We start from the raw sequence: 26176 nt of genomic DNA on the forward strand, positions 1-26176 counted from the left end.
AATTAAATACACTTTCTCTCTCACAGAGGAGAAACATTTTTGACACAAATAGAAAGAGAATCTGAAGAGATGATAATAGAATTCCACAGCAAAAAGTCAAGATTATAAAAGAAAACACCCAAGTTGACATTTATAAATTAAGAGTAGTGTTTAAATAAATAAAATAGAAGTGGCAGAAGTGACTGATTAAACAACTCTTCCGCTAGAACCTAAGCATAAAACTTGTCCAATTCCCTTCGGTTGAAATGTGAACAAAAGTTAGTCTCCTTTCACATCCTTTTGACACCAGAAATGAAATCGTGAACTCCAAACCTTTGTGATGTCTAAACAGTTGTGAATTTTTAACAATTCATAGTGTAAACAAAACATAGAATTGATGTTTCCCGGTCGTGGGTTGAGAAGTCTTTAGACGAAACAAAAAGTGTGAAGCTTTAGAACAACTAAATGCTGTCTGACAAAAAGTTGGGATGATAACAAGGTGACAATTGGCATCAACTGAATTTGAATTCACTAAGAAGGAAGGAGAGTTGGACTTTGAAGGCAAACTCACAAGTGAATGATATATAAAAACAAGGCTTTCAGCAATCAGCATCTTTATGACAGAGATTACACCATTGGGGATATGGGAACAGAGACGTCATTTTTCTTTCTTTTTATTATTTTTAGCTAATAACCATGGGTAGGAGGACCATTGTTATTATTTTTTTCTTAGGAGTTTTAGGCTTCCAAATTAAACCAGATAAAACAAAGGAGTTGCTTCCACATGAGCTGGCCTCCAAAGTTTTAACAATTGAATAATCCGAATTGGTTGTTGGGAAACATTTTGTAATTTAATACAAGTCACAGGGATGAGAAGAAGTCCTTGTTTATCAAGCGAGTCAGAATAAGAAACCCACAAGAAACAGAAAGATTAGGAAACAAATGGGGAATAAAATAATTATGCTCAAGAACATCAAATGAAAAGATAGATGAATAACTTTTTACTTCCCTTTTATTTCCATCTATGTCACAATACCAAGTTAATTAAAAACTAAAATTGGAACCCTTGTTTCCTCAACTGCCTGCACCTCTTGAACTAAACATTTAAAGTTCTAAAATATTAGTGCAAATGTGAGCTCAAGGAAATGAGATGCGTGCCAGTTACCAGCTTAAAAGGTTTGCCAATTGAACAAAAAAAAGTAGTGCCCTTATTAGAAAACAAAAACAAGAACAAGAAGAGCCTCCTGTTATGGTCATTACTTCAGAGACAACAGAAGGAATTTCTAGAAGAATGCGCAGTCTAGGTTCAAAAACTATACAACGATAATATATAAATATACACACACACATACATACATATACACATTGGGGATTGACAATAAAATCCCTCCCATTTGTAAGCCAAAACAATGTTATTTTGCAAAGAAAAGATCCCTTTAGATTGAGAAGCACATCAACCAGGAAAATACATCTACATCATACACCCCACATCACTAGATTTTAATTATAGAGAATCTTCTATCTGCTTTACTTTTATGTCTTCACAAGGTTGCTAATTGAGTACACGTTCGTCAATATGATCTGGATGCACAATTTTGTTTTTCTATTGGTCGATAAGCAACAAAAGCAAAAATGGTAGCCTCCCAGTCAATTACAAATTTGGCATTGACCATTTCATAGAATTTAAAGATAGTGATCATCCATACAAAGACTCAAGGCCCCGGATAATTTTTGAAAAATACCGAGATTTGAACTAAATTTCACCACATTTGTACTTCCTATCACAAAATACAATAACCATCCGATTGATTCTCAAGCAGATATAAAAACGAACTAGCCCAAAATTAAAGGAAAAATAAATAATATACCGAATCGATTGTATGTATCAGCCATCAATTTGTCCATTCCTCATGGCTGCGGTTAGCATACCTTGAGCTGTCAATTATGAAAATAGAAAACGAAAAATCGAACATGAAAATAAATATGAAAAAAAACTGGAAACTAATACTAAATATCGTTTTACTCCAAAAAATCGGAAGGAGAGAAAATCACAGGCTCATGCTCCGACGACTATTATGACCGGCAACATGCTCCGACGACAACTTCTAACGCCTAACTTTGACGATTGACAACAGGTAAGCGAGAAGTGGAACCTCACTCCGGTGACGACGATCACCTCTAGCGATTCTCTCCGACTTGGACCACTTCCAATGGTCAACTTCGACGGTTGATTTTATCCTATAAATCTAAAATAATAAAACGTATTAACTTTTAAAAAATGGTTTTTTTCTTCAATAATAATAATAATAAAACACAAACTATTAAAAAAATTTATATTTTTTAAAATATCAAAATAAATTAAAATGTTTATCACAATTCTCTTAAAAAAATTATTAAGCTTGTTTTTTAAAATATAAATATTTTTCCATCTTTTATTTGCGATCATTTTTCTTTAAAAAAAATATCTTATCTTTTTAATTGTTTTTAATAACTTATAAAAATATATTACCTAATATAGCCAAAATTCAAATTCCATTTTTTAAAATTGCTATATTTTATAATTATTTTGTTTCACTTTGGTACATTTAAAAATGTTTTATTTTTTTATTTTATTAAAGCTCTCTAAAATAGTTTACCTATGTTATTTAGATGCGGTTGCGAGAGTAGGCACAACCACACTACAATCTTGTTTTATTTAAAATAAAGCATGGTCTAATATATATTGTAATTTAACTACAATCTTGTTTTATTTAAAATAAAGCATGGTCTAATATATATTGTAATTTAACACTTTAAAATTATAATTAAAATACAAAAATAAATAATGTAAAAGAATACATGTACGTGTTTAAATAAATTTTTGATTATTTGTTCAATTAAACTATTTTATTAATGATTAAACATTGTTTAATTAATATTCTACCAGCGCAAAAAAATATCTATAATGAATTTTGCGTAAGTAACCATTACATTCATTTATTAGTTTTAATTAGTTGGATGCATTAAACTAAAGTATACTTAAATGTTACTTTTATTGCTAAATTTATGAGCCCAATTGTTATTTAGTTAGAGAGATTTCCAAATCAAATAATTTTGTGTGGACCCTCTTGCCAAATGCCAACCTCATCCATAATGTATGTTGTTGCTATGAAATTTGAACCATAATTTGAGATCGACTTCGTAGCTACCCAATAGTGAAACAAAAGAGTTTTAACTTAATACGACTACACTCAACTCGATTTATATAAACTTATATTCCAATCAAATAAGAGTAAAAGAAGTTGTAACTCAACCACAACAGACGGCATAAAACTGCCAAGTAGGTTGTAATGTAGACAATCATGTAGTATATAAAAAGGGGGGAAAAGGTTAGTATGAAGCTCGACAAAATGAACAACGTCGACCAAGTCGTAAAATGCTAATAATCATAATCATTCTATTTATAATAATGAAACATAAATATCATTAAAAAGACTTATAACTTATTAGAATGAAAATCAATCAAACTTTTTATGAGATATCCAACTCTCAAACACAAAATTGGTTCGTGCTTACTATTTATCATCGTACTTATTATTTTTGTTTCTAATTTATTATCTATCTTCCCATTGTTACAACGTTTTCCATCTCCTATATCCACACTAAAATATTCCATATTAAAACGCCTACACCCAAACCCACATTACAACCCTTGAATGCTTCAAACACATCCGTAAAGTTTCAAATAGCAAATAGCTATACCAAAGAGTAAAAATACGACTATCGATATATCTAACATATTGAAAACAATAGATATAAATATTTCTTTCAGATCGATTCGTGAAACCCTATCGACAAATATTTTCATCACACAATAAAACAAGGGTTAAATTAAAAAAGAAACAAAAGTAAAAATTTGGATATTACCCTAATTTAGAAAAGTGGGAAGTGTACCTTACCCTAATAGCAATCATATGTATATATATAAATATAAATATAAGTGGAAGAAGAAGCGATTTTCGCGGCTAAAGAATCACGTCGTAATAGATAAGGGCTGAGGAATGAGGAGTCGTTGGTTGGATGGAGGCTGACTTTCCTTACTCCCACAGCTCACCATTCCTTTGTAAAGTCTCAGCCCCAAAACCCCCAATTTTATTATTATATGTATTTTGAAAAATAAATAAAGATATATTATGGATATTTATATAAAAATACAAATTGGTTTTTTTGAGACGATCCTTCGTTAAATTAAATAAAATAAATAGCGAAAAGAGAAATTAAAAAAGAAAAAAAGGGGAAAAATATAACTGCATCTTCAACTCGAGCTTCCATTTTGGCTTTGGTGCTGAACGAGTCGAGTTTTTGCGAGCGCTCTGCCACACCCAAATTCCCTCATTTCCCCAACTGCTTTGTAGCTCTCTATAGCCGCCGCCACCACCACCACCACCGCCGCCGCCCTCGTCGTTCGTTCGACAAGAAGAAGGAGGAGGAGAAAGAAGAAGAATGGAGTCTACCGAGTCTTCATATGTCTCGTCTCCGGAGGCTCCTGCCAAGCGATCTCCACCGCCGCCAAAATCGCCAAACTCGGGTATCTGATCTGATTTTAACCGATGTGTTGCTCTCATTTTCAACAATTTAATATCTACACTCACTGTTTTGGATGAATTTGTTTGTATGCTTGGTGGTGGTCTTGTTTGCGAGTGTTTTTTTTTTTTGTTTCAGATCGGTTTGTTTGAGGAATGATGCAATTGTGTGTTTCTTTTTTGGTTTTGTTTTTGTTTGTTCTACCTTCTTATTTTTCTCCTTTTGTTTTGAATTTAAACCCTAGCTGTTGGTGTTTTCTTTGATTTATTTGTGACGGCGGAGGGAATGAGAAATCCTGCAATTTTGTCCTCCAATTGTCTGGACTCTTGTTTCGTTCTCTGGAAAGCTTAGAAAACGAGAGCGTGGATTCTGGTAGGGTGTTTTTGATTTTGGTGTAGGGGAAGGGTTTGTCTATTGAGATTTATCACAGTTGACCGAATGAATTGGGAAGCAATTGTCTTTTTCTTGAAGTGCCACTGCCATCACTCATCCGTCTATTGACAAGAACCGCACTGCATCTCCTGTTGTGTGTGGTGATGGTCAAAAGTTCGCTATCTTTGGTGATTGGACAGGGAGTAGAAAAATAAGCAAAGCATTCTAACTCTCTTTCGACCATTATACTTTTATACTTTCATGAAGGCAGCTCAATGTTGAAATGATATTTGGTCGGAACAATTTTTTTTTCTTCATGTATGCCTCATTTAAATTCCTGAAACTGTTACAATGAGTATATGTTAGTCGGTTTCTTCTAATAGGGATTTGAATGTAGATAAGACCTTCCCTCAAACTTTTTTCAACGTTGATGGTTATCTTTTATTTTTTTGTGAAATTGCAGTAAAGGGATTCATTAGTGACGTTCTTTATTTAAAATCTACACTGGTAATATGTAGGTTTCCTTATGACGTATAGTTATGATTTATATAAAAGGCTTTAGTTCTGTCACATTTTCAACCTTCTAGATTATATTATGAGTAAGAGATGTATATACATTTCTAATTGATTATGCATATGTGCCCGTACAATTTTGCGAGTAAGTATCAAGATTACTTCCATTTCTGCTTGTGAATACTGTACCACTTATCAGAATTACTATTGTCAGATAATATGGAAAAGGCTACATACATAAGGTTTCTTGTATCAAATGCTGCGGCTGGGTCCGTAATTGGGAAAGGTGGTTCAACAATTAATGATTTCCAGTCACAGTCTGGTGCACGAATCCAGTTGTCACGGAACCATGAATTTTTTCCTGGAACGACTGATAGGATCATTATGGTATCTGGATCAATTAATGAAATACTGAAGGCCATGGAACTCGTTCTTGCTAAGTTGTTGAGTGAGGTAATCTCTATGCAGTTCAAGTTCCCCTAGAATTTAAACGTTCTACTATTTGTGGTTGATTAAAATTTTGTTTTTTGGTAGCTTCATGCTGAAGAAGGAGACGATGTTGAACCAAGAACAAAAGTGAGACTAATTGTTCCCCATAGTTCATGTGGAGCTATAATTGGCAAAGGAGGATCGACTATAAAGTATGACGTCCACATTTCTTCCTTTACCATTTTATTGTTTACTAATTGGTTTGTATTTATTAGCTTAAACAATTTATTATCATTTTCAATTTGATTAGATTACAAGTTTAGGTGAACTTTTAGGATTGTTTCTACTAATGGTCCATAAACTTTTAATTATGAGTCTAACAAGTCCATAGATTTTCAATTTTGTGCCTTTTGGGTTTGTGAATTTTCAAGAATGTCTAATAGGTGTCTGATTCTTTGGACACAAAAATGGAAGTTTAGGGTCCTATTAGACACAAAGTTGAAAGTTTAAGGACCTATTACACACAAATTGAAATGTGGGGCTTATTAAACAACTTTTTAAATTCTAAGGACATAATCAACAAAATCTTAGAAGTTCATGGAGTAAACTTATAAGTTAACCTTTTGATTTTAAGGTTATATATGTGTGTGTATATGTTATTTATGATATATTATAGAGCAGAAAAGTAATAGCCAAGTGAACATTTTTCTCACAACTCATGGAAAATATTTTCTTTCTAAATTTGTATGAAGGTTCACTTTCCTTGCGAAGATTGTTAAAGAACTGTTGGTTGTTTATATAGGAGTTTTGACCTTCAACTCAGGTCTATGTAGGAAATTGTGTAGAATGCAGATCTAGATCCTATTACAGTAGCTCTTGTTTATAGCCTTTTTTTTTTCTAAATTAAAAAAAAGGAGGTACGCATTCTCTTCATAATCCGTTACTTTCACATTCATGTCCAGGAAGAAAGTGCCACTTGATAGACTCATGCTGTTCTGTATTTGAAATCCACATAATTTTTAAACCTTCTGAACATCCGTATAATCATATCGAATAGATCCTATTCAAGTACAGTCACCATTTTGTTTTGTTTTTGAAATGAAATGGCATTTAGAGAAAAACAGGGGGAAATACATACCTGGGGCGGGGGTAGAGTGGACCTCCTCCCAAAAGAAGCTAAAGAAAGCTTTCCAACTGTTAAAGATTGCAGAAGAATTGTAATTACAAAAAAATGTAATTAAAAGGAAACCTCCACTGAAAAGTGGCAAGCTATACACTTGCTCAAAAAGACCTGAAAAAGGAGGACTTATCTTCAAAGGTTCTCTAATTCTTTCCAGCCAGTATTTTACCTTTTGGAATAACTTTAACCTCGAGAAAATTTGACTAGCCAACCATCAATAGTCTTTGGCAAATGGCCACACACACAAAAGATGTTCATATGGGAATTCCACCCATTAACGGCATAGGTCTTGGAGAAACAGATGATTAACATAAGTTTGGTCAGTTCCTTGTGAAATCCCAATGGAGGTACACAATTAGGATATATTTTGAGGTAACTTTTCATCAAATCGATGAAAAAGCAGTCTGATTGGAAACTTGTATCCTGTTGTTTATGGTTACCTTCCTAAAAATTACCATAAAAGCGTTTTCTCTCTTTTTTGATGCTTACATTCTTCTACGGTTGTTCAGGTCATTCATTGAGGACTCTCAAGCTGGCATTAAGATATCCCCTCAGGATAACAACTATATGGCATCCACCGATAGACTGGTGACACTGTCTGGAACCATAGAGGAACAGATGCGAGCTACTGACTTAATTGTCTCAAAGCTATCTGAAGACCCACACTACACCCAGTCAATGAATTATCCATTTTCATATCCGAGTAGGTCTTTTGTTAAGGTTTTCTATTTCATTGTGATATCATGTTATTCCTAAAAAAATATCAAATGCTCACTTGCATTTTGTGTTTCACAAAATGCTCTTTATCTTATTTGGGGCACTGTCTTTCATTTGCTGTATGCAATGCTGTTGCCTTATCTTGGTTATGACACGAGTAATTTATGTTTTATGCAAATCAAACTTGTATAGTTACAGGTCTAAATCTCAGCATATGATATGATAGAAGTAATGTATTATTCAGCCTCTACTGTAAAGAAAACCAACTTGTCCTTATCATGAGGTGGTCAGAAGATAAGATATGTCCAACAGATACTGCTAAATTCTATTTTGTTTTTGTTTTTTTTTGTCTTCTATGATTTATTTCCAATCTTGTCCATTTTGGGTCGGAAGTGTTGATGAGAATCTAGTTTTTTTTTCTTCTCCAACTGGAAATATAATTATTGGAATGCCAAATTGTAAAAGATTGATGCAGTATAGATATGGAATTCTGAAGTTAAAATACAACTCAATAAGTTCATTTTTAGGCTTATACTTTTGAGTTTTGAGGAACTTCAGTGTTCACAGATTTGGGTAAAAAAGAGCTGGGATAGTAGTTGACCTTTTGGATTCATTCATGAATTTGGGGTGCAGCGAACCTTTCAAGTTTCTAACTTACCACATATATCAGATTAGAGCCATTAGTAGAGTCTGGTTTCTATTATGAAATGGTGGTGGATCAATATATGTTCTTGCTGTACATTTTATTTTTTGAGGTGGGGGTTTACTTATTACGCAGAGCTCAATAGTTACAAAAATTATCTAAGGATTCCTAGGAGGAGGAAACGGAAACATTGTATGCCCAAACGATCCGCACATGCCTGATTCAATTTCTGAGGCTGGTGTATCAGCTTATGAACTAAGATTTAAGTCCATTGATGAGAGGTCCAAGTCCTCTTATCTCAAAAAAGAAAAAGAAAAAAAAAGGATTTGGGGGGGGGAGGGTGATATTCTACTAAGGAAAAAAAGGAGGATGAATAGTTTTCCCACATATGTAATTTTTTTGCTGTTTCTGTTATTTCCCTTGCCCATTTAATCGTTTACTTGCTTTTGCTTCAGCATCGTTCAACGCTATGAACTATGGATCCAATGGAGGAGGAACTGGAGGGAGGTTTCAAAACAACAAGGTTTGTCCATCGACCTTTCCCATCAATACTGTCGTCTAATTGAGATATCTCTTGAAAATAACTGGCTTGGTGCTTTTGTGCACTCTCTTTGATCTTTCTTTTGCAATGGGCCTGGTATAGACTTATGATACCAAGGAAATTAATGTCATTTTTATGGGCTTCCCAGAAAAAAAATTGGGAAATACTTAACAATGGTTTCATGTGGATGATAGACTATATTGTCTGAATAACATTGCCATGCCATGCATGATGCCTAGTATTAGTTAACTGATATCTTTAATAATGATCGTAAAATAACTTAAGTCACAATTATGTGATGCTTCTATTATTCTATGAATTTCTTGCATTTAAAAACTTCCTGATGCCAAAATTAGGCTGTAAAGCTGTTCCTTCGATGATACTAGATTTCTGTATCAATGTGCAAACATTCACCGAGACAAAAGGCAGAAGAATGTGGACTTGCTGTTTAACATTTAATAAAGTAAAATAAAATCAGGATAACAAGTAAAGGAAGCTATTTATCATAGAGTAGAACTCGATTGGGCTTCATGAAAGAGCCATAGATACCCTTATAGAGAGATTTTATGCCCTTTCCGTTCTTTTTTGTTGTTCAACTCGTACTGTGGACTTCAAAGAATCTATATACTGGTTCTCTTTTAACAGCTATTTTTCTCCCTAGCCTTGCTCCTAAACTGCAGAAAAGAATGTTAACAATGCATGCAACTGCATAAAATGGGACTTCATGCACATACATAATACATATATAATATCTATATATATCTGATATATATCTTATCCTTTTCTGTGACTTTATGGTATTGCTGACAGCCTGACACAAGATCTTCTGAAATTGTTCAGGAGGAACGAAACAACTCCTTGACTATTGGGGTTTCAGATGGCCACATCGGATTAGTTGTTGGTCGTGGTGGAAGAAACATACTGGAAATTAGTCAGGTTTCAACATCTCCATCTCCAACACTTCTTCCTTTTCGTGCATATGGTTGATAACATCCAGTTCACAATTATAAACTCCACAAGTTGTATTACCTTTTTAAGCTTTTCTTATTACAGGCTAGTGGAGCCAGAATTAAGATATCTGATAGGGGTGATTTCATGTCCGGAACCACTGACAGGTACAGAGTTTCTTTTGCTATGTTATATATAAATTTGAAATTTTGACCTAATGGTAATTTTGAAAAAAAGTTCAAACACTGAATTTGTAGTTTTGAAAATTCTAATAGATAGCAAAAGCCATATCATCCAGCATGCAATTTTTTCTTTCCAATGGTCAATGGATTTACATCTTCCATTAATGGATTTTTCCCCCTAGGTTTTGAGTGAACTTTGTTTCTCTGCTCAAGAATTCTTGTTTAGGCAGTTCATAGAAACACGGTTGCATACTTGATTTGTCCATAATTTGCAGGAAAGTAACAATTACGGGGTCACAGAGGGCAATCCGTGCTGCTGAATCGATGATTCTACAAAAAGTAGCATATGCTTCTGAGAGGGTTAGCCTTTCAAATCCATATAATAAATAAATATAACATGGTTTTGTTCATTTCAGTTCTCTTACACTATGTAGCATTCTTTTCTTACGGAATCGATGCAGGTTCTAGCACAGTGAGTAGAATGTCGAAAGATCTGAATGTTTGTAGTAGAAGCAAGGCCGGGAGATTTTCATTTTTACTATTGAGGGAGAGAACATATGGATGATGGCAATGGGCGGAGAGACATATAATTGAGATTTCATGAAGCTTTGAAAGGAGAGATATTTGATGATGCCATCAAATTTGATTGAGCCAAATAGAAAGATTAGCAGTTTCAAATTTGTTTATACAATTGTAGCCCTTGAATTTATTTTTATATTTATGTTTGAGCTTTTGTCTTCTATTAAATTGTTTGAACATCCCTTCTCTTCAAGAACAGATTGTAGCTTTTTAGGATGTCCCTTATTTTGACGATTTATTGGTGAATTCTTTAGTTGAGTTTTTCTTTTTCCCTTCGATTTTTGTTCTTCTATGTGCTTATGCTTATGCTGATGAGTTGACAATAATCTTATATTCATCTGCCTTCCATGTGGGCTTCTGGCCCAGATTTTGGGCCTCGTGAAATTTTTAGCCCAACTTTAGGAGTCGTTTCGTAAGGTGTCGACATGTCGTAACTCCTGTTTTGTGTTTTGATCGTTGTTTTTATCTTTTTCCTTTCGTTCCCATTTTTTGAGATTTTTTGAGTATTTCTATTTCCTATCGTTGTATGTGAAAACTAACTCATTGTAAATTAGTTCATAGGGGAGCTTCTAATTTTACTACCAATTAGTTGTTGAGTATTTCCTATCGTTATATGTGTAGTTGTGTTTTCATATCAAGTCATGAAATGTTAAAATGAACATTACTAATTGATTAAGAGATCTGTTTTCTTTAAGAGATGATAGACTCGAATGTTGTAAAATATAATTATAATAAGAGAATAGAATTCATTAAATTGCACGTCAATGAAAAAAACAGGTCGATAGCAATTTATTTATTTAGATGAAAGGGGATTTGGTAATACTTGGAATTTATATTTTGGACCATCGCAACCCATCAAATTCTAATATCATCTTTCTAAGTAGAAGTTGCCATTGCACTTTTTTATTTCAAATGGTTTGAAAGATAAATTCGTTTGTAGGTACCATCGAATTACGTTCATGGTGATTCTTCATCACCACCTCCTCCGTACCCTGACCCATATCCTGAACCATACCCAGACCCTCCTCCACCGCCTCCACCACCCCCTCCTCCACCCCCTCCTCCACCCCTACCTCCACCACTTCCATAGCCTCCTCCACTTCCATATCCCGAGCCATATCCTGACCCACTTCCAATTCCCGAACCTCCGCCCCCTCCTCCACCGCTGCCACCGCCACCTCCTCCACCACGTCCTACTCCACCACCAGACCCGTACCCCGACCCACTTCCCGCCCCAAATCCACGACCATACTCGGCTCCAATTGCACTGCCGCCACCTCCACCACCACCTCCTCCACCGCCACCTCCACCCCCACTATAAGGCCCATACGGTCCATAGCGGCCTTCATCTCCATATCTAGAATAGCCTTCTTCACCTCCATATCCCGAACCATAACCCGAGCCATACCCTGAACCATATCCCGAACCCGACCAAGGCCCTGAACCTTCTCCCCCACCTCCACCGCCACCACTACCACCTCCATAACCCCTGAAGAACCTAGCAGCAAGAGCCAAATCCAGCATTAACAAAACCAAGATCACCAAACCAGCCGCCTTGGTAGTGGCCATTGATGATTATATATAACAATGTATATAAAGAGAAAATCAAAAGCTTGGACGAAGTAGGAATCAAGGTTGTTTTTGTTCTTAATTATTTGAGAATATGAGGAAATTAGGGAAGTGATAATGGGGATGTTTTACGTAAACTTGTAGAATGCATTGAAAGAAAGGAGTTGGTATTTTGAAGTGTGAAATTGGTGGAATTTAAGGGTCCCTTATTTATAGGCATGCAAATCAAAGGTTAATGTGTTGTTACAATTCTAGTAGCTTCCTTTTGTCACTTTGAAGTATATGATTTTTAGTGGAGTTGGTGGGTGTTGTATATATATGGTTCTCATCATATCATATTGGAGGTAGTGCCCTTCCTACTCTCTCTCTCTCTCTCAAATTATTCCTTCTCAATTATTCAATAACATCACCATGATATAGTTCATAATTTTTATCATACAACATATACGACTATGATATACATAAAATACAATAAATCTATATTGAGTATATACGAAGAAAACTAAACAACACTCATCTTTAAGCAGTTAAGACAAATTAAATACATGAGATTACAATACAACAAAGGTTGAACTTAACCATTATTCTTCATTTAGTAATTATTATAAAGGCTTGTATGCAAATTATTTAACTCAAATTTAACTATTATTATGGATATATGGTTATATGCAAATTCATCCATTGAGTATCAAACCTTCTGGTCGATTGAAAATTTGTGAAAAACTCAACGTCGGAAATTCAATATTAATTTGGTGAAAATTTGAACGTAGTACATATAATATATAATATGATATAATTAAAAAACTTAAGCTATTTAATTATAAATTTAATACTATATTGAGCTAGTTTCATTGAATTCTTTTTTCTCATTCTTTGCACTTTCCAAGTATATAAAAGAAGTGCATTCTTTTCCCCTAACTTTTGACTTTCATCACAAAAATTATTTTTTTAAAGAGAGAAGTGATGTAGATACTTTTTGTGGTTTGTGTTCATATATATGTGTGTTGAAAAGATAATATTAAAAATGTAATTTAATTTATTTTGCATCATCGAGACTCATGTGCATACCATTACATTTCTTTTTGTGCATGTAAGTGCTTTTTCCCAAAGAAGTTTGGTGAGAGTTTTCAATTTTGGAGTTGTAAATTTGAAGTTACATTTACAAGATTTATGAAAACTCATAGTTATGGTCCTAAGGATTAACTCTAAATGAAGTTACCAAGAGTTTTGTTAGAGGAAAAAATGGGTAAACTTTTTAATATAATAACGGTAAGTGATCACACGACGGTTGAACTTCTAACATCTAGATTTTTGTTGTCCATTTAATATCATATCTTGAAGGAAGATGAGACTTCGAATATTTAATTTCTTTATAGAAGCTTGTAATTTGTGTCTATCATAACATAATATTTTGCTATATTTTGTAAATTGTAGCAAATATAAATTCAATTTTGAAAAAAATTCATCTCTATTATATATTAGATAGACTAATATAACTATAGTTAATTAAGACTTGTGACCTAATTTAACCATGGTTAATAAGTTTAATTTTATTAATTTAAACATGGTTCTTGTGCTTCATTCTTTAACTAATCATCATTGCATAAGTTTTATAATTTTTTTGGACTTAAAGAATTAAAATTTAGAAAAATATTATCTTATATATGATGATCAATAGATAATGGACACAACAACATTGAACCTTCTAGAGAGCATTATTATCATTCCTTTTATATTGCATAGACAACGTTAATATATACACTTATAAATAGACTTTTTTTTACTATCAAACTTTTTTTTCTGTATTTTCAAATATGTTAAAAGTGTCTCAATGTAGAAAGAGAATGATATATCATTAGAGAGATATTTTTAAAAATAAAATGACACCGATACGAGTTCAAGACGTTCCAATATAATTAATAACAATTTGTATTCGTGTACTTGTTTAATCAGGTGAGTTATTGAGTAGCTAGTTTTGGATCAACCATCTAAATTGATTTCAATTCCACAATATATAAGCTTGGGAAAGTTGAATGTTTGAGACAAAAGGGATGGAGCTTTCCAAAGGCACAATTAATGGACCATAAAACCACTAAGTCACCTACCTACCCTTCCTTTAACTTAGTGGAAATTTACATTTGTCTTCATCTTTCTTCAAATCTAAGCTTAGAATGACATATGGCACTTCCTTTCTTTTTTGCACACTTTAATTTGTCTTCCTTTTTTCTATATATATATATCATATCGATCTACTAAAGTGCTTACTGACTTTAGTACTCGTTTTAATTTACCCACTTCATTAATAGTCTAATTAATCACAATTCATCACGTTTAAAATTGTACTAACATTATCAAATGGTCCAAGAAAATACTTCCAATCATTTGAAAATTACGTTTCTGAGCCAAAGACAAATCAATTTACAGCTCCACACTTGGTTGTCTCTCTCTTTGAGGAGGTAGAGAGATGATTCAATTCAAAATTATTGCCCATCATATACCATACCATACCATATATATATATGTAATCTCATTTATAATAATAATAATTTGTTTTAGAGCTTGGACAAAAGTTGTAGTTGTTTGAACTGTGAGACAAGATCCTTCCTCAAGATTTTGCCAGCAAGAGACCTTGGAATTGCACTAATGAATCTTACTCCTCTTACCTTCTTGTAAGGTGCCACCTGCCAAGAGACCTTATTGTGTATTACATGATAATTTGTTGGTTTTTAGTTTTAGTTTTTGAAATATTAAGTTTACCAATACTATTTCCAAATTTCTTAGTTTGTTATGGTTAAAAAATAAAACTGAAATTTGAAAACTAAAATAAAATAAAATTTATATTTTTTTAAAAAAATTAGCTAAATTCAACGGTTGTATTTAAATATAAAAATTATTGTACTTATATAAAAAAACAAACTTAATTTTTAAGAAACAAACGATGCGTTAGAAATTCTTTTCCTTCTACTTTCAGCACTGAAATGAAGTAAATTTAGTCCTTCACTCTTCTACTCTTTTCTTTTTTCCTTGAAAAGAGTCCTTCATTTTTTAAGTTTGTACTTTTCATAATTTTAAGTAACTAAATCGTTACAAATTGTAAAATGTAAAAAAAAAAAACTTTATGTTTACTTTTTTCTTTTCGTAAGAAGTTTTACTATAATATTAAATTCATATTACTACAGGTATTCGCTATTCGGTTCGGTTCGGTTTAAAACTGAAACTGCACCGAACCACAAAATGTAAAAACATCTCATCTAAAACCGCACCGAATATTGGATCGAAACCGAACCGCTTATACATACGTAGTAGAATTGAAATCAAAGTGCATAAATATGGTTTTGACTTTAGTTAGGATGTCATGCCTTAGTGGCACCGGAATGCCACCGGGATAAAAGTTTCTGCCCTTTTAGTTATGTTTTTTATATATACAATTTTTTAAATAAAACAATCCGGTTTGGTTTTAGAATCGGTTTAATTTCTTAAATCGAACCGAATCATACATTGCAATTCGGTTCGGTTTTCAACTGTTTTTTTTTTTTTTAACATCCTCCAATATTAGGTTAAGCTATGTTACCCGTCCTGTCCAATATTAGTTGGACGGTTTCCTGGGCTTGGGGTAGGCCCATATAGATGGAAGTTGGGCCCAAGAAAAATGAGTAGATGGGTGGGAAAGAGAAAAGTACCTGAGAAGCCACAAATTGAATGACTTGTTGTTCACTGAGTTCACAACTGGGCGCTTTCACCACACAAGCCACCGGAATCTGCCCCGCCGCTTCATCCTCTATTCTGCAAACACACTCCAAACCTCAATCTTCCATCCATAGGTTTATCAAAAGAATTTCACATAAATACATAAATAATTGTGGGGTTTGATTCTTTTGCACTTAAAAGTTAATATAATCCTCTAACACATGCATTAAATAAACTTACGGAATAACGGCAGCATCTAAAATTTCCGTATGGCTCAAAAGGATGGTCTCAAGTTCTGCTGGAGCAACCTGAAGTTGTTCTTCCCTTTAATCAGACTGTAATACAAATAATTTTATAGCTAATTCAATATTGATTGATGTGTTTTGTTTGTTACCTGATATCCATTGTGTTTGATGAGTTCTTTGATTCGATCAACAATGTAAAGGAAGCCATCTTCATCTATGTATCCGAGATCTCCAGTTTTCAACCATCCTTCTTCATCAATGGTGGCTTCTGTTGCTTCTCTGTTTCCAAGATATTCTTTCATAATCGTCGGACTCTTCAACCACAACTCCCCTTTCTTCATCGGTGGTAGTCCTTCTCCGGTTTCAACGTCCACAATCTTTCCATAAAAACTCGGCATTAACATTCCACATGAACCTTGTTAGCAGATCAGATAACACCACAATTTAGTTGTTTTTGTTTGATCTATCTGCATGGTGCTAATAATTTTCAAATCTATAAATGAATTAAATGTCGAAAGAGGATTAATTAAGGATTGATAATTAATTTGAATTGTATACTACCTGGATGAGCTTTAGCGTCCTTGTCTGTGATCATCCATGTCGCTGCACCGGTACTCTCTGTTAATCCATATCCTGGACGAAGCTCCACCCATGGAAATTTCTCTCGGAAAGCTTCTTCTACGTCTTTTCCAAGTGGTGCAGCTCCAGATCCGACTCGTCTTAGTGATGAGAAGTCCGAACCACCGTCCGATTTCACTAGTCCTAGGATCACTGGAGGTACTGCCGGTATGTTATTGATTTTGTACTTTTCAATTGCGTCGATCATGGACTGGAAGTTGAATCTCGGCATCAAAACTGTGGTGATTCCTCTGCGGAACAGTCCGAGCCCGAAGAAGACGAGGCCGTAGATGTGAAACATCGGAATGAAGCATAAAAACACGTCGTGTTGAGAGGAAGTCGAGTCGACGCACCAGGTCAGAATTTCGATTACAGATATGAGATTTGAATGAGTTAGAACTACGCCTTTACTCGTCCCTGTTGTTCCTGACGAGTACAAGATCGCCGCCGTATCCGACGGAGTTACTTCTGCTTTTGGCAATGGCTCAGAAGACGATTCGCTACAAGATTCGATCAACTCTTCCACTGATAAAGCATCGCCATAGGAAGACCGAGTAGTTAGAATCGTCGGAATTCCAGTTGGACTCAATTTCTGAAGCTCCTCCGGTGCCGAAACAGCTAGTTTCGCACCAGAATCACGCACTTGCTTTCCGATTTCCGACTCAGTATTCATCGGATTGGCTGTCGTTATCACCGCACCAATCGACAACACAGCCAAACAGATCACCGGATACAGAACACAATTCGCCGATAAAACAAACACCACATCGCCTTTTCGAACTCCCAGTGCGTGATAAAGTCCACAAGCGAGGGAGCGAATCGAGACACTGAGTTGTCCATAAGTAACTCGCAAGCTCGTGACTGAGTCAATGAGAGCAACTCGCGATTCGGCCGTGGGAAACTGCGATAAGACGTAAGTAGCTGTGTCGAGATCTGACCTGGTGGAGATTACAGGAGCTTCATCAAGGTGAAGTAGAGAATGATAAACCGCTGTATTCACATTGTAGCCGCCAGGAGAACTCTGTGGCTGAAATTCCACGAATTCTTCGTCGGACATGTTGAAGCCTTGGATGAGTGAAGAAGGAGTTCGTTAGTGAGGAGAGAGATCAGAAACCGGCGGGAGAATAAATTCGTGAATCTAAAATACTGAAATTTTCGTGGAATTAAAGTTATATTATTATTATTATTATATTTTTTTATGCTCAATTTGGCGTTTGGCTTAGGCGACATAACCGATGTTTTCTTCGTCATTAGTCTTTACTTAAGATTTCTTTTCTTTAACTAATTTGTATTATAATTTGGCCGGCAAAATAATTAAAATAAGGTTAGGTTAGGTAGTAATATTGTTATAGCCATTTAATTCTTAATTAAACTTTTAGTAGGACCTTTTTTAAAACATCCAAATAAATACAAATATTTACAAGTTATAACAAAATTTAGGATTCTATTATTCATAATCTTCTAACTAAATTTAGGATTCTATTATTGATAATCTTAGTATATCATTGATAGAATTTGGTAAAGGTTGTAAATATTTTGTAAAATTTTCTATATTTGAAATTTTTTCTAAATTTTAATCATTTTTTAAAAGAACTTACATAGATGACAATTAAAAAAAAAACAGCTCATAACATCTATTTTTTTGTATTGTAATTTAAAAAATATAGGTGACATTGACTCTAATGTTATAAATTTTGTTTTACGTAAATTTTTTAAAAAGTTATTGAAAAAGATATTTATTAAAATAATAGATGATTAGGGAGGTATGAAAATAAAAAAAAGAAATATAGTGACATTATTCATAAGATTATTTATGTAATTTCACGTGACAAACAATGTGCTACTTTTATTTTTTTTAAAAGTTAGTTATGTGTGAGTGGATGATGTGGTAAAAGATGCGGAGTATATCTTTTAAGTTGAAATGAATAGTAGCAATGACAAAAATATATATGGTATATAACTTCAATGGTATGTTCGACATTCTCCTACCTCCTTCGATGAATCTTTTCATGAGTTCACCCAACATAGAATTGCTCTAAGCTAAGCACATTTAATATTGAAGTTTCTATGATCGAGTCACTAAAAAGAAAAGTGCACATTGTTGGTATAAATAATTACTTTTAATTCTTTTAAGTATTTCTTAGCTTTTACTTTTACATCCTTAGAATTTCTCTCATTCAAGTGTGATATCTGTTCATTTATGTTTCCATTCTAAACTTTGGATGTTACATGCAAGTTCTTCACTTTATACTTTATGTGTGTGTCTATATATATATATAACTGAAATAATAATTAAAAAAAACAGTAAATAAATCGGTTAGTGTTCTCCTCGTCTATTCCTTACATTTTTCCTAATTATTTTTGTTCAACTATAAAACTTACTGTCAACAATCTATTTGTCTACACAACGAGATTTGAAATACATGTTTTTTTTAATTATTTTGAGTCCATTTCAATTTCGATAATTTTGTTTTATATTTGTTTATTTAAATATCCTAATTAAATAAATCACCTATCAACTTTAGGATGATATAAATACGCTAATAAAATTGAACTTTTAGTCCAAATCTAAGGTCAATGTTTTGTATAGGGTAATTATTGAAATTCTATTTTATAATATGTACATATATGTAAGCGATAATTAATGCGATTAGAAGGAAAAAAAGTTATAAAGTATTCATCACTCCAATATTGTTCGTAAAAAAATATAAAATGAACAAAATATTTATTTTTCATATAAAAATAAAATGTAATGAAATTTTGTAAATAGAATGTAAGTAGTTTGTTTTATATATATAAAAAAAATCTTCAAAACTATAATAATGTATTCTAAAACATTTTATCTTTAATGATTGCCTACTACAAATATTTTTCTATGTTATGTATAACTTGTTTATGAAAATATACTCGAATCATAGAATTACTTAAATAATTCTAAGTCATAAAATTTACCTCATGATGATAAAGAAGATCAAGAAAAAAGACTTGAATTAACAAATTAGGATGGGTGAGAAAATAGAGAATAATGTGAATTGAGAATATGTATATATATATATGTATATAAAAGATGGGCCTTGAATTTGAGGGTGACACTCATATTTTATCTTGTAAATTGATATTTATTTGGACATTACTCACATTATACTTTGATGGATCAAATAAAATCAAAATCACTTTTGAAAAATCAAATGATAGCCATAGGAAATGATTGGGACCTTTTCATTGGAATTCAGCTTTTGTTTGCATTATATGACTTTGTTATGCTACATTGCACTTTAATTTCTAGACACAAATCAAAGATTAAAAGAAGTGTATGTATTGTGGTAATTATTATTTTTAAATATCATTATATAAAGACTAACTAAATTGTTTTGGTTAGTTCAAAACTCTTCCACCATAATTCAGAATCCAATTATATTTTTTAAAAAATATTTTGTTTTTAGTTCGAATTCAAATTTAGTTCATATGATAATTTTGATGGATTGTTTTTAAATGTTTATGTATGTATTTATCTGTATCATATTTTGATATTTTGCTAATAAATACTTTTGAAAGTTTTATCCTTTAAAATAAATTTCCTAATTTGATATCTTAATTAGTATATTATGCTTCCATTAACCATTGTTTAAATAAACATTTGTCACTAAAATAGGAAAGGAAAAAAATATTTTTAAAAACAGTCCAATATTGAAATTATTTACAAAATATAGCAAAATACATTAAACTCTCTATAACTTATTTAAGTTTTTTTTTTTACTATATTTTTTCAAATAATTTTAATAATATTTTTTAATCTATAATAACTTTTTAAAAATAACATATTCAAAGTATAGTATAATGAACCAAAATATTTAATACATATTGATAGAAGTCTATTAACCTCAATCATATAAAGTAGAAAATTTTATGATTTTTTTTTTAAAGTAGTAGACCTTACCGAATATTTACAACTTATAACAAATTCTAGATGGTAAATATTTTAATTTATTTTATTATTTTTAAAAATGTTATAAATTTTATTATATTTTAACCATTCTGTATTTTACAATAATTAAAAAGAAAGCAACTAATCTATATCACTTGTACTACTACTACACTTCATATCATTCTTAGATAATACAAACACGTCTTCAAATAAATAAATTACTACTCAAGTCACTACAATATGTATTCTTCGTAATATTATATGAATATGAAGATATAAAAAACTCGACTAAAAATACTTTTAAATATAGTAAAATAGTGCAAAATTTCGATATAATTTAACTAAAGAGTGTTATGGGTATAGAGAGAAGAAAGCGGATAAATTCCTTCATGAAGACAGCAACGTCTGTTAAGCTAAAAAACAGTTAAAAGGAATTCCCAATCACCGATTCGACACGTGTCACTCCCAAAGCCTTAGAAAATCATTTCAAATAATCCCTTAAGTTTTTCTTTTTTATCTTTCTTTCTTTCTCCATTTTTCTGCTCAATCTCTATCTCATCTCTCCCGCTCTCTCCCCACCTCCATAGCCAGAAACCTTTACTCCTTCTTCTTCTTCTTTTTCTTCTTCTTCTTCTTCTTATTCTTCTTCTTCTCTCTTCTTCCTTCATTCAATCCCTCTCAATAACATCTCCTTTCCCTTCTTTAAATTCGCGATTTCTCCATTTCTGTTCTCCCTCTGCTGCAATGGCCGTAGCAGAGTTGTCCTCCTCTTTAAAAACTGAACTCAACTTCTCCTCCAACTCTCTTTTTCACTCCAATCGTTTCTTCGCTGACCACCGTCGCTGCTCTTTCCGCCCGTTTCATCGCTCCCGAACTTCCCGAGTCACTTGCTCTATCAAGTAAGTTCCAAGTCTTTTTTAGTAAGTTCTGATTCTTTTTAAAAAAAAAAAAAAATTGAGAAGTTATAGACGAATTTCTTACTCTGTTCAATTTCTTTTTCAGTCAAGTTGAAGCAGCTCCAGTTGCGGCTAAAACAGAGGACCCTAAGAGTAAAAGCGAGTGTTATGGTGTTTTTTGCCTCACCTATGATTTAAAAGCTGTAAGTTCTTCAATTCTCATGGGGGATTTCTTTGTTGTATTGAAAATTTGTTTTTGGACTTCTCTCAATAACCAGTTGTAGTGTATGATTCTTTTATTTAATCTCTCATTACTTTTAGTGTTTGATTCCTTTTGTTTGTTCATTTTGAGATATGATCTAATTATCCAACTACTGGCACTGCCATTAAGTTAATGCTCATTATAAAAATACAAATGTGTAAAGTTGTGTCGTGATTGTTTGAATTCATGAATAGTTGTTTCGAAAGTAATGTGTTTCTGGGAAAATGACAATATGTGCGTTTAGTACGGGAGTTTTCGAAACATCCCTTTTTTGTCTCCAAGTTTTTAAAATAGGTTCATTTTGTTCCCTAAGTTTTAGATTTAAATGTCCATGCAGTAACCTTTTTTACTTTTAAATTAGAAAAACAATTCCTCAACATTTTCTAACCATTGTTCATTAAGTTTAAATTTTAATGTATTTATTGGGGTTATGTGAGATTTTAAGGTACATAAGTTCTACTTTCTAATTCTAAGATATGCTCCTTATAAATTTTACCCTGCTTTAACTTCCTCTGGAATTTTAATAACAGGAAATAGCTAATTGGTTGAAGTATGGTTTTTGGCATCTCGTGTCGAAAAGATGAAGAAACCCCACAGTCTTAACAAAAATTGATTCTTAGAGCTGAATTTTTATATATCCCTCTACCTTTGGTACCCCAGCAAAAGTTACACCCATGATTTTTGGAGTGATTAAACTTTTCTTTCTTTCTTTCATATTTGGTTGATTTTCAAATGATTTTTTCTCATTAGAGATAAAGATAGAGATTACACCTAATTTTTTCATACAATTGAGATCATATATCAACCTTGAAGAAATATATTTCATTCATGTGTATTATCATTTAATCACAATTCTTTTGCAGCTGGATTTGTCAGTTTGGACAAAACTTTTCTTTGGCCCTGACATATTTTGTACTCATCACAGGAGGAAGAGACAACATCATGGAAGAAACTGATCAATATTTCAGTCTCTGGTGCTGCTGGAATGATATCCAATCATCTTCTCTTCAAGGTAAGCATTCATTCCCTAGCCAGTACACTAACAATTGAACCAAAAATTCATTCACACAATAAAAGAGAAATGGAATGAGTATCTAGTTTCCTTTGTTGTATTTCTTGTATATGTTATACATTCTGTAAAGTTGAACTGTTCTGGTGCGTTGGCTTAAATCTTAGTAGAAAACTCAAACTTTTTTCTCATTCTGTCCTGATGGTTTAGATAAAATCTTATTCTGCTTGTTTCACTAGCTTGCATCTGGTGAAGTTTTTGGTCCTGATCAACCTATTGCATTGAAGCTATTGGGGTCAGAAAGGTCATTCCAAGCACTTGAAGGCAAGTTTGGCACACTTAAAAAGAAACTCAATATTGCTTTGAAGATCATTTGATTGCATGGTATTTCTAGTCTCTCATTTTCAGAACTCTTGAGCAATGAAGATAAAATGCATGAAACAAAAGTTTCTTTTGATTCCTCTATGAAGTTTAGCCTGTATCAGCCTTTTTTTCTTATGATGTCTTGAGAACAGTTTAACATAAGAACTTGCAAGTCTATAATGTTTTGAACCACCAAACTTTGAGATTGAACTGAAATCTTTCAGCTATCCTACAAATAACCTGCTATTGACATCCCCATATATGCAGGTGTTGCCATGGAATTGGAGGACTCCCTTTTCCCTCTTTTGAGAGAGGTGGTGATAAGCATTGATCCTTATGAAGTATTCCAAGATGCAGAATGGGCTCTTTTGATCGGAGCAAAGCCTCGAGGACCGGGAATGGAGCGTGCCGCTTTATTAGATATAAATGGGCAGATATTTGCTGAACAAGTACGTTTATCAATTTTTTTTTTTGAGATCCATTTTTTCTGCTACTCCAATAAATATAGGCAATTTGTTACATTTAACTTTTGATGTTATCATTTAACAATTAATAAAGGGCAAAGCTCTAAATGCTGTTGCATCCCCAAATGTCAAAGTCATAATTGTGGGCAATCCCTGCAATACCAAGTGAGTTCATGTTTTATTCAGCACGAGTTTCTTTAAGTCTGTGCAACATATAACTTCTCTCTTCCTTTTCAATCCATACAGTGCATTAATCTGTTTGAAAAATGCTCCGAAAATTCCTGCAAAGAACTTCCACGCTTTAACTCGACTAGATGAGAATCGAGCAAAATGTCAGGTACTATACCGCTAACGCGCTTGATGCTACTTGCTTTCCTCACACGTAATACGTTTTGGAATAGATAAAACTTGCGTACTTTCATGACGTGTTCAGCTGGCTCTGAAAGCGGGCGTCTTCTATGATCAAGTGTCAAACATGACCATTTGGGGCAACCATTCAACAACTCAGGTTAGGTCGTGCTCTAGAAGCTTAGTTGGCTTCTTTGAATCCCCCCAGTTGTATGCTTATTTTGCCGTCTTCACTCCAGGTTCCAGACTTCTTAAATGCAAAAATTAACGGCTTACCCGTTAAAGAGGTTATCAAGGACCACAGGTGGTTGGAAGAGGAATTCACTGAGAAAGTACAGAAGGTAACATGATTAGCAAAGGTGTTATAAGACACAGTGTTCACTGCTCAATGAATCAGATAGTCTCTTGATTGATATGTTTAATAACGGGTCGAGTTGTTGTCTCGATTTTCAGAGGGGTGGTGTGCTGATTGAGAAATGGGGAAGATCTTCAGCTGCTTCAACTGCTGTATCAATTGTTGATGCCATAAGGTCTTTAATTACTCCAACTCCTGAAGGCGATTGGTTTTCATCTGGGGTAAGGATATATCTTAAGTAGCATCCCTTGATACTTGTACATTAATGGTGCATTATTACATTGTTTTATAAGCTGATAGGATCTAATTCAGCATACTTGTTTGGAGAGGAGAGTGTTGGCTGGAGAAAACAAGTGAGAACGAGGAGTAGCAAAAGACTTGTTTGATAACCATTTGATTTTCTAAAATTGTGCTTGTTTTCTGACAATTACTTATTTTTCATCTTTATTTTAGGTAATTTTTTTATTTCTTAGGCAGCACAATTCTAAGACCAAAACCAAAATTTGAAGTCTATTTATTTCAGTTTGGATTTTGAAAACATTTACTAAAAGTAGATAGCAAAACACCACGAGTTTAAATAATGTTAATAAGTTTAAGCTTTTAGGTGAAGTAAATCTACTATGCATTAACCTCAAACTCATAATACTGACCGATTTGTAGGTATATACCACTGGAAATCCTTATGGCATAGCAAACGATATTGTTTTCAGCATGCCATGCAGATCAAAGGTAATTTTGTTCCCAACTTTCAGCTCCTACTTTACTATCTTAGTGTTTGTAATCAGTAATATGTGGCTTTCGCAGGGAGATGGTGACTATGAACTTGTGAACGATGTTATATTTGATGACTATCTCCGCAAGCGAATTGCCAAGGTCTGCTATGTTTTTCTTTCTAGTTCAGTAAACATTAGATCTACAAAATTTCACTTTCCGGTAACGTATTAAATTCTCAACCAACTCAAAAACTCTTAGTTAGCAAAGAAGAACTCAAACGTACTACACTCAGTGATAAAATTTTCTCACCCTTTTCTTTTCCTCTTATACAAATACTATGATGCATCCACCTTTTTCGGTTTCTTATCAAATGAATTTACACAACACAACAAAGCTGGTTTTGTTTTTCATCTCTTCCGGATTTTGGCTATTGTCGAACCGCCTAATTCCATTTGTTTGGCACTATTCTGTTTCACAGACTGAAGCTGAGTTGCTAGCTGAGAAGAGATGTGTGGCTCACCTCACAGGAGAGGTCAGATTTAGCTCCTCTTTCTTTCCCCCTCTAATGCAACTTCACATCTTTCTCTTATTGATCCATTAACAACGGACTATTTCTTCCATATTGTATCAGGGTATTGCTGTATGTGATCTACCAGGAGACACAATGCTTCCTGGAGAAATGTAAGGCTCATCAATCACATGCCTTTGAGCCTCATATAACTTTATATTTGAGCTGCTTTATGTTACCTTCCTCTTTGAATTAATCCACATATTATATGTGAATATTGCATGTAAGTTGCGGGCAATGATAGTAAAATTATTAATAGGAATAACTTTGTTTATCTGAAATTTCCTGATATGAATCAACAATAAAATATTGGTTTAAGTTCGGTTGATACTTTATTCTTTGAATAAAAAGCTAATCATCTTCATGGACCATACAAATCAAATATACAATATTTCAATTTAGGTTATTTAAAACAGAGTATGTAGTTTATTATCGTGATATAAATTGTGTCCATTCCGATCGATTATTCGATGGATCTTCGGTGTTTAGAGGTATTATAAAATGAAC

General features: G+C 33.1%; 4 protein-coding genes and 1 long non-coding RNA gene across 6 annotated transcripts; 2 read left to right on the plus strand and 3 right to left on the minus strand.

Annotated features, from left to right (window-relative positions):
- Window positions 1-1280: 1280 nt before the first annotated feature.
- Window positions 1281-2221, minus strand: LOC116403698. The gene is made up of 2 exons (XR_004216514.1): window positions 2032-2221; window positions 1281-1914 (listed from the first exon to the last, which is right to left on the minus strand). It is a non-coding gene; the product is annotated as an uncharacterized LOC116403698 (long non-coding RNA).
- A 2021-nt stretch (window positions 2222-4242) lies between these two features.
- On the plus strand, window positions 4243-10922 carry LOC101211668 (protein BTR1). Of its 2 annotated transcripts, none has more exons than XM_004142397.3 (9): window positions 4243-4546; window positions 5642-5880; window positions 5962-6068; window positions 7546-7739; window positions 8852-8919; window positions 9748-9873; window positions 9991-10052; window positions 10343-10427; window positions 10529-10922. In XM_004142397.3, the coding sequence occupies exons 1-9, from the start codon at window positions 4462-4464 to the stop codon at window positions 10541-10543; spliced, it is 981 nt and encodes a 326-aa protein (XP_004142445.1). In that variant the 5' UTR covers window positions 4243-4461; the 3' UTR covers window positions 10544-10922. The 2 variants fall into 2 exon arrangements, with proteins under 2 accessions (XP_004142445.1, XP_011655857.1); XM_011657555.2 differs by having other exon boundaries at window positions 4244-4546; window positions 9778-9873.
- Window positions 10923-11603: 681 nt separating this feature from the next.
- LOC105435707 (glycine-rich cell wall structural protein 2) lies at window positions 11604-12215 on the minus strand. The gene has a single exon (XM_031885904.1). The coding sequence runs from the start codon at window positions 12213-12215 to the stop codon at window positions 11604-11606; it is 612 nt and encodes a 203-aa protein (XP_031741764.1).
- Window positions 12216-14540: 2325 nt separating this feature from the next.
- Window positions 14541-17924, minus strand: LOC101206690 (4-coumarate--CoA ligase-like 5). Its single transcript, XM_011657556.2, has 5 exons — window positions 16709-17924; window positions 16297-16562; window positions 16143-16210; window positions 15896-15998; window positions 14541-14896 (listed from the first exon to the last, which is right to left on the minus strand). Exons 1-5 carry the CDS (start codon window positions 17820-17822, stop codon window positions 14768-14770), a joined length of 1680 nt encoding a protein of 559 aa, XP_011655858.1. The 5' UTR covers window positions 17823-17924; the 3' UTR covers window positions 14541-14767.
- Window positions 17925-21187: 3263 nt separating this feature from the next.
- On the plus strand, window positions 21188-26004 carry LOC101211170 (malate dehydrogenase [NADP], chloroplastic). Its single transcript, XM_004142395.3, has 14 exons — window positions 21188-21589; window positions 21693-21789; window positions 22774-22860; window positions 23097-23181; window positions 23488-23669; window positions 23779-23849; window positions 23931-24021; window positions 24118-24192; window positions 24272-24373; window positions 24486-24608; window positions 25048-25116; window positions 25192-25260; window positions 25580-25633; window positions 25733-26004. The coding sequence occupies exons 1-14, from the start codon at window positions 21435-21437 to the stop codon at window positions 25784-25786; spliced, it is 1314 nt and encodes a 437-aa protein (XP_004142443.1). The 5' UTR covers window positions 21188-21434; the 3' UTR covers window positions 25787-26004.
- Window positions 26005-26176: the final 172 nt, after the last annotated feature.

This window comes from Cucumis sativus, chromosome 5, assembly GCF_000004075.3.
Source record: "Cucumis sativus cultivar 9930 chromosome 5, Cucumber_9930_V3, whole genome shotgun sequence".
NCBI classification, from domain to species: Eukaryota; Viridiplantae; Streptophyta; class Magnoliopsida; order Cucurbitales; family Cucurbitaceae; genus Cucumis; species Cucumis sativus.

Coding starts and splice junctions, on each gene's coding strand:
- LOC101211668 (XM_004142397.3), top strand. CDS start 4,462: ATGGAGTCTACCGAGTCTTCATATGTCTCGTCTCCGGAGGCTCCTGCC. Junction 9,874..9,990: donor ACATACTGGAAATTAGTCAG/GTTTCAACATCT, acceptor TTCTTATTACAG/GCTAGTGGAGCCAGAATTAA. Junction 10,053..10,342: donor ATGTCCGGAACCACTGACAG/GTACAGAGTTTC, acceptor CATAATTTGCAG/GAAAGTAACAATTACGGGGT.
- LOC101206690 (XM_011657556.2), bottom strand. CDS start 17,822: ATGTCCGACGAAGAATTCGTGGAATTTCAGCCACAGAGTTCTCCTGGC. Junction 16,563..16,708: donor GGACGCTAAAGCTCATCCAG/GTAGTATACAAT, acceptor TCTGCTAACAAG/GTTCATGTGGAATGTTAATG. Junction 14,897..15,895: donor TTCAATTTGTGGCTTCTCAG/GTACTTTTCTCT, acceptor GTCTCTTGGCAG/GTGGCACCTTACAAGAAGGT.
- LOC105435707 (XM_031885904.1), bottom strand. CDS start 12,215: ATGGCCACTACCAAGGCGGCTGGTTTGGTGATCTTGGTTTTGTTAATG.
- LOC101211170 (XM_004142395.3), top strand. CDS start 21,435: ATGGCCGTAGCAGAGTTGTCCTCCTCTTTAAAAACTGAACTCAACTTC. Junction 24,022..24,117: donor AGAATCGAGCAAAATGTCAG/GTACTATACCGC, acceptor TGACGTGTTCAG/CTGGCTCTGAAAGCGGGCGT. Junction 24,193..24,271: donor GCAACCATTCAACAACTCAG/GTTAGGTCGTGC, acceptor TCTTCACTCCAG/GTTCCAGACTTCTTAAATGC.